Source organism: Arachis ipaensis, chromosome B2, assembly GCF_059453495.1.
Source record: "Arachis ipaensis isolate K30076 ecotype BB chromosome B2, ASM5945349v1, whole genome shotgun sequence".
NCBI classification, from domain to species: Eukaryota; Viridiplantae; Streptophyta; class Magnoliopsida; order Fabales; family Fabaceae; genus Arachis; species Arachis ipaensis.
The window spans coordinates 72,547,196-72,555,270 of NC_142437.1; the positions used below are offsets into that span (position 1 = coordinate 72,547,196).

The following is an 8,075-nucleotide window of genomic DNA, read 5'->3' on the forward strand; positions in this document are numbered from 1 at the left end:
TGGAGGTCGAACACGTTTAACCTCCAGTTTAAGGTTAAACTGGAGGTTAAACGTGGAAATGGAAGGAGGCATCCTGGAGGTCGAACACGTTTAACCTCCAGTTTAAGGTTAAACTGGAGGTTAAACGTGGAAGCTTAGAATGGTAGCCCTGGAGGTGTCGAACACGTTTAAGCTCCAGTTTGAGGTCAAACTGGAGCTTAAACGTGGAAATGGAGAGAGCAACCCTGGAGGAGAAAACTTGGTCGAACACGTTTAAGCTCCAGTTTGAGGTCAAACTGGAGCTTAAACGTGGAAATGGCTCCCTGGTGCTTTTCCCATTCTGGCGTTTAACCTCCAGTTTAAGGTTAAACTGGAGGTTAAACGTGGAACTCTTTCCTAAGTGGCATTCTCATTCTGGCGTTTAACCTCCAGTTTAAGGTTAAACTGGAGGTTAAACGTGGAAATGCTTCTTTGGTGAGTCTTTCATTCTGGCGTTTAACCTCCAGTTTAAGGTTAAACTGGAGGTTAAACTTCAATTCCAGCATTTCTTAGCCTTCCTGATTCTGGCGTTTAAGCTCCAGTTTAGGCTTAAACTGGAACTTAAACTCCACATATGATATTCAAGCTTCCTTTATTGATTTTGTTGCTTCCTTGCTTAGCCTCTTCTTCCCTGAAATCATCCAAACAATTGCATCAAAGTCTTGCAAAATTTCATGAGAAATCTTCCATTCATAGCATTCAAGTAATATAACTAAAACTCATGGAATTTGCATTAAAATCATACTGTTTGGATGGTTCATTGCTTTGTTCTTCATTTAACCATTTTTGGTTACTTTAAGCTCAAGAAAATGCATAAAACAACTAAAACTAACAGAAAAATGCTAGTGAAACTAGCCTAAGATGCCTTGGCATCACAACACCAAACTTAATACTTGCTTGTCCCTAAGCAAGTCCTGAGTTATTTGAGAAGAAAGTATGAAACAGAAAGCAATTACATTGGCTATATTAGCAAGCATTTGAAGTTCATCAGAAGGGTTTTATGCAGAAAGTTGCAGCATCACTTTTTTCATACTTATCAGGTAAGATTATCACTTTTTCATTGCATCCATCAAACACTGCTATGGCCTCTTGTTATTCTTATGTCTTTGGCACTTTTCTCTTCTTTGTTTTTCTTTTCTTTTTCTTAGAGCTACTTTGCTCCTTGTTTGCTTAGTGTCATGTGTTGCACAAGCCTTTGGCATTTTCTTTTTCTTATCAGTGCACTACACATATCCACTTTAGGCATTTTAGTTCACATTTCTTCTTGAGACATTGGTGCCCAGCACCTCTTTGTGTGACTAAATGTTTTGTATTTAGGTTGCTCTTGATAATGGACTTTTGGTTGATAATCCCGGGTTAGTTAACCCAAGTTACCGAGTGTTGAAACACTCCTCAGAACCTATTCATCCAAGCATATCCTTAATACATAAACACCACAGGCATTTGTCTCAGAAGTTCAAACCATTGGTGCCTAGCTTATTTTCTCAATTTTTCTGCTTTTTGGTTGCCTTTTTCAGTGGCTTTTTCTTCTTCTTTTTCTTTCTTTTTCATGGCCAAAGACATTTATTCATCAAGATCCATAGACAGTTTTCAATTTCTACATAAAAAATGGTAATTCTACACTCTATTTCCAGTGATCTGACTTAAACAATCAAGCATGCATACCACCACTTAATTCTACTTGATTTGTCACTAATTGAGCCAAGCCACTTTTGTTCAAACTTTTCTTTTATTTTTGGAAACAGAACAAGCATGGCAAGCATTTGTTTAAGAAGGTGAAGTTATATCCAAACATCTAGGCATTCACTTTATTCAAAGCAAATAACATACACACATACTAGAGACTTCACATTAAAACTTAAATGACTCATAATGAAAGAAAGCTCATAAAGACAATTCACCAATTATCATTTGATTATTAAGGAACGAGACCACCTCTTATTTATTGCTTGGTTCTTCTTAATTCTTAGGATCCTGCTTTTTCTTGCTTCCTGCCTCTTTTTGACCACTTGTGCTTCCTTTGTCTTTTCTCATGAGCTTTTTCCAGAATCCAACTTTTTTCATTGTTTCTTCCACTCCTTTTTCAAGGATCATTGCCTTATTTATTTCTCCTTCTTTCCTTCCTTTGAAATACTCATCAAAAGCTGGGAATGCTGGGTCCATTTGGTGTAGATGTTCCCCTATGTAGTTAAGCTTGATTTGCGAACTGATGTTGTAATCAGCTTGGACTGAGTATCTTGCATTCTGTAAAGTGGTGGCTTCCTTGATTGCCAGGACATTGGCATCTTGGTGTTGGCATATGTGGCTGAAGGATTCCTGTAAGTGTAAATTCTGTTCCCTTTGCAGATCTAAGAATCTTGATTCAAAGTTTCTTTGCATATCCATCATTTTTAGGTGAAAGTCCTCTTGTCTCTCCTGAGACCTCATGTATTGTTGAGACATTCCTTCCATGATTTCCTGCATTCTGCTCATATCCATGGGGTCTCTAGGAGTTCGTTGTCTTCTTTCTGGAATTGCTTGCTCTTCTTGTTCTTCTTCTCTATCTTCTCCTTCCTGTCCTTCTTGTTCAGCTTCTTGCTCTTCTTCCGCTTGTTGCCCTTCTTCATTTCTTCTTTTTGTATGTCTTGGAGGAGTTGGGCCAAGAGTCATTCTGTGCGCAGTTATGGCCAATCCCGGATATAGCCAATTAGGTCTTTCATCTTCAAGTGGTACTCGGGCATCGATGCATAGTCTAATGATGGTGCTAGGGAAGTGGAGCCAGGATTCAGGGTCACTTTTCTCACTAAACTCTTGTATCTGTTCAGCAATGAGTTTATGAACTTTGATCTCCCCTCCCACCATAATGCAATGAAGCAAAATGGCTCTTTTAGGGACTATTTCTGAAGAGTTTGCAGTGGGTAGGATGGATCTCCTAACTATTGCATACCACCCTTTAGCTTCAGGTGTTAGGTCTCCCCTTCTCAAGACTCTTGGAGCCCCTCTTGTTTTTCTCACCCATTCAGCTCTGATGGCACAAAGGTCTTCAGCAATAGTTGTATAGTCAGGTTCTCCTATCATCCTTTCTTCATAACTTGCTTGGCTGAAATGTATGTTTTTCAGGCCAAGAGTTTTCATGATTGCTTTGGGACTGAAGTCAACTTCCACCCCTCTCACATAGCTTTTGTATGTGGGTTTCTTGGTTGGATCCTCCCTTACTGCATTTGCATAAAACTCTTTCACCAGGTTAATGTTGATTTTAGTGATTGGCTTAGTCAGGAGCTCCCACTTCCTCTTTTTGATCTTTTCCCAAACACCTGGGAACTCATCCTTTTCAAGGTCAAAGGGAACCTCAGCTAGTACCGTTTTAGGTCTCATCCATTCGGCTTGAATCTCATGGAAAACTGATCTGTATCTCCATGCATCGAATTCCCTGTTTTCCTCCATTGGTTGCTTGTCTTTTCTTCTTTTGTGGCTAGATGAAGCTGCCATTGGTTCTTTAGTTTTGGTAAGTGACAAGCTAAAGTTGACAAGGTGAAGCAAGAAGTGTTGTTGGAAGTGTGGGGAGGTTGTTTTCGGCAAGAGATAGTTTATGCTATGATGAAGGAAATGTGCATGAAGGAGATTTGGTGGTGTTGAACTCGTTCCCCAAGTGGTTCTTTATAGTGCCCGTAAGTGCAAAATGGACGGTTAGGGTGATTTGTGAAGGGTGGCTTGATGGTAAATATATGAATTAGGGAGAAGGATGAATTGCTTTTCATTTTCTTGGAAGTATTCTGGGTGCATTAGGTTGTACATGTAGCTATCTTTTCTTGCAGAACTTCCTTTTCCCATGTGTTAGTTTCAAAGACTTGTGAATTTTCTTTTTGACCAAGCACCGTACCTCCCTTTGTCTTTTTCCTCCATTTTTGTCTTTTCTTTTGTACCTGCACAAACAAACAAGTTTGCTATCATTTTTCGGTCCATGTGAATGATGAATAGTACTTGCACATGTAAATCAATGATTGACTTCATGAGCTTATAGCCGTGACTTTTGTATATATGCACACTTATTATTGGACACCAAACTTAGTGTTTGGTAAAGTCTCCTAATGACATGAAATCCATCTTGGTTGTCCTTAATGAATGTGCATAATTCTAATAAATCACAGTCACTTTGGCTCTTTGATTCTAAACAAAGTTACTACCCTAAGTAATTGAAACCAAAGTATTAAAACATGCGAATGGTATACTTGTCATGAAATTTGAAATCCAGAGGAACTTCTTGCTTTTCATAAACTGTGTTCAAAAGGAACACCAAACTTAATGTTTGGTCGTGCACCTTGAATGAAAGATGGAATCCAATTTGAGTAAGATTTGGGAGTGCCTTCAGGCACACCAAACTTAGAGACCAATTGTAATTTACATGCAAAGTTTAGTGCACTTTATCAATAGTTGTCCTGAGGATTCAAGTTCATGCATAAGAAACCATGCTTTATTAGATGTAAAGCAAAGCACTAAAGATTAAGGATACTAAAAACATGGGTTGCCTCCCATGAAGCGCTTCTTTAACGTCACTAGCTTGACGGTTGTCCCTTGTTAGGGTGGATTGTAGTGCTTGACGTCTTCTCCTCTCACTATGCAAACGTCCCCACTTGATTCCTTCATGACCTCTAAATGTTCCATAGAAAGAACTTTCCTGATTGTGAACACTTGAGGGCGCTGGGAAGGAATTGTTTTGAGGCCAGGTGGGATTGGCAGATAATGACTTGATATCACTTTATCTCCCGGAGAGAAACCTTCAGTGGGAATTTTCTTGTTTCTCCACCCTCTTGGCAATTTCTTTACAATTCTTCCCTTTCTCTTGAAGCTTTCTTCATTGACCCTTATGCTGGGAGGATCCTTCTGGTCTGTTTCTATTGATTCTTGTGGCTTTAACTCTTGCAATTCTTGTTTGCTTTCCAAGGGCTGTTTCAGAGTTTCAGCTGCCGGATTGCTTTCCTCCAAGCACAGATGGCTACTCTCATCCTTAGGTTTTTCATGTTCTGGTTCAGGCTCAGATGCAGGTTTGAAAACATTGAAAATGAGCTGTTCATCATGTATTCTCAAAATTAGCTCTCCTTGTTCTACATCTATGAGTGCTCTAGCAGTGGCTAGAAATGGCCTCCCCAGAATGATGGGGTGTAGGTAGCTTTCCTCCATGTCCAAAATGACAAAGTCTGTGGGGAAAAAATAATTTCCCACTTTCACCAGCACATTCTCAACTACCCCTTCAGCTTGCTTCTGAGTTTTGTCAGCCAGTTGTATGATTACATCAGTGGATCTCACCTCATTCAGTTGTAGCCTCTTCATAAGAGTTAGAGGCATCACATTTATGCTAGCTCCTAGATCACAGAATCCTCTGTCAATTTTTGTTTCTCCTATGATGCAAGGAATACGAAAACTTCCTGGGTCTGTTTTCTTAGAGACTGTGTCCTTCTTGATGAGAGCACTGCATTCTTTGTTCATTGTTACCGTTTGTCCTCCCTTCAAAACTCTTTTCTTGCTCAACAATTCCTTTAAATACTTGATGTGTGTAGGCATTTGATGGAGAATCTCAAGAAAGGGAATATTGACATGGAGAGACTTAAATGTCTCTAAAAACCTTGAATAGGTTCTCCCTTTTTCACTTCCTCCTAACCTCTGAGGAAATGGTGCTTTTGGTTGGTATATTTCCAGCATGCCTTTTTGCAGTTCCTTGGCTTGCTCAGTTTCACTTTCCTGCTTAGCTTCCTCCATACCTTCCTTCAAGATTTCTGGCTCCTGTTTTGAGGGTCTGATTCCTTCTTCTTCTGAGACTTCCTTCAATATGGTGATGGCCTTGCATTCTTCCCATCTCACTCTCTTTTGTTCCCCTTTTGGATTCTTTTCTGTGTCACTAGGGAACACTGCAGTTGATTTGGGGGCCTGTTGAGATAACTCTCCTACTTGAGACTCCATCCTCTTGAGTTTTTCACCATGGTTCCTTAAGGTAGCTCTCACATCATCCCTGAAGCTTTTCAATTCGGTTATGTCTTGACTCATGGTTGCCATCATTCCTTCTATCCGGTTTAATTGATCTTGAAATTGTTGGTTCGGATTAGGTTGGGTAGGTTGATTATTTTGGCCATGATATGGTGGTTGGGAGTAAGTGTTTTGTGTGGCTTGGTATGATCTTTGGTTGGAATTTTGGTATGTGGAATTGTTATGTTGGTTGTGGTTGTAAGGTTTGTGGTTTTGTGGTTGGGTTTGTTGGTTCCCCCACCCAAAGTTTGGGTGATTTTTCCATCCTGGGTTGTAAGTGTTGGAATGTGGATCATATGATTGCCTTTGTTGGTTTCCCACATAGTTGGCCTCTTCCCAATCACCTCCTTCAATGCTTACTTCCTCTTGATCTTGTGTGTGTATTGCAGCCACTTGCTTTGTTTCTAATTGCCTGGTAAGCTCTGCTAGTTGCTTGGCAAACACTTTGTTTTGGGCTAGAATTGTATCAACATGGTTTAGCTCCATGACTCCCTTAGTGTTGTGCCTTTCTGATGCATAGTAGTACTCATTCTCAGCCACTGTTTCAATCACTTCAATGGCTTCCTCCACAGTCTTTTTCCTGTTCAATGAACCTCCTGATGAATGGTCTACAGCCTTCCTTGATTCATAAGAGAGTCCATCATAGAAAATATGCAATTGCACCCAGTCATGGAACATGTCCGGTGGGCATTTCCTTGTCAAATCCTTGAATCTCTCCCATGCCTCGTAGAGAGTTTCACCATCTTGTTGTCTAAAAGTCTGAACCTCAGATCGAAGCCTATTGACCTTTTGTGGGGGGTAGAAACGTGCCAGAAACTTGCTTTCCACCTCATCCCATGTTGTTAGACTCCCCCTTGGAAATGATTCCAACCACTTAGCTGCTTTGTCCCTAAGTGAAAATGGGAACAAAAGCAGTTTATAGGCATCTTCCTGGACTCCATTGGACTTCACAGTGTCACAAATTCTCAGGAATTTTGTGAGATGTTGGTTGGGATCTTCATTAGCACTCCCACCAAATGAACAATGATTCTCCACAAGTGATATTAGCTGTGGTTTGAGCTCAAAATTGTTGGCCTGAATGGGTGGTTTCTGAATGCTGCTACCACAATTCCCAGAGGTTGGGTTTATGTATGAACTAAGAACCCTCCTCTCAGGAATGGCATTGTTTCCATCAGCTCTCTCATGGTTGTGAACTTCTCTATCCATGTTGAGATCTAGAGCTTCCTCAAAATTGTCCTCAGATTCTCCTTCAGATTCTTCTTCTCCCAGTACTCTCTTCCCTCTTGCTTCCCTTCTAAGTCTATGAAGGGTCCTCTCTGGTTCGGTATATGGAGGAGTTGATGTCTCTCCTCTCCTACCTGTCATACAAGAACACAGCACAGGCAACAACAAGTGAAATACTCTTGGTTAATGGAAGAGTATGGTTAAAGCAATTGAGGAATTAATTCAAACAGTTAGTGAGTCAGTGAGTTAGTTGCTTGAATTTAAAGGCATAAAGAAAGAAAGCATGTAACAGAGTGCAGAAATTAAAATTCAACAAGTAACTTGTACTGAATTAATCAAAACAAAAAAAAATGCTCAATCTAGTTAACTTCCAATTGGAGAATTGTCAATCGAAAACCAATCCCCGGCAACAGCGCCATAAACTTGATGCGCATAAACTTGTTATGCTACGATTTAGGAAATTGCACGATCGGCAAAATTCCTTCCGGCAAGTGCACCGGTTATCGTCAAGTAAAAACTCACAATAGAGTGAGGTCGAATCCCACAAGGATTGGTTGAGTGAGCAATTCAGATTAGAAGTGTGTTCTAGTTGAGCGGATTCAAGATTTAGATGAGAATTGCGGAATGTAAAATTGGTGGGAAAAGTAAATGACAAGAAATTGAAATGGCGGAATCTTAAATTGCATGAATTAAAGAGCAGAATGTAAATTGCTGAAATTAAAAGGGAATGGGGGTGATTGCAAGAATTGAGTTGCAGAATGTAAAGAGAAATTGGAAATCAGAAATGGGGAATTCATTGGGTGTTAGGAGATATTGAGATCTCCGAATCAAAACAT

General features: G+C 40.1%; 1 protein-coding gene and 1 non-coding gene across 2 annotated transcripts; one reads left to right on the forward strand and one right to left on the reverse strand.

Moving 5' to 3' along the window:
- Nucleotides 1-4,572: 4,572 nt before the first annotated feature.
- Nucleotides 4,573-7,380, reverse strand: LOC148574369 (uncharacterized). The gene is made up of 2 exons (XM_088504473.1): nt 5,812-7,380; nt 4,573-5,757 (listed from the first exon to the last, which is right to left on the reverse strand). Exons 1-2 carry the CDS (start codon nt 7,378-7,380, stop codon nt 4,573-4,575), a joined length of 2,754 nt encoding a protein of 917 aa, XP_088360599.1.
- LOC148574370 (small nucleolar RNA R71) lies at nt 6,692-6,795 on the forward strand. The gene has a single exon (XR_015905762.1). It is a non-coding gene; the product is annotated as a small nucleolar RNA R71 (small nucleolar RNA).
- Nucleotides 7,381-8,075: the final 695 nt, after the last annotated feature.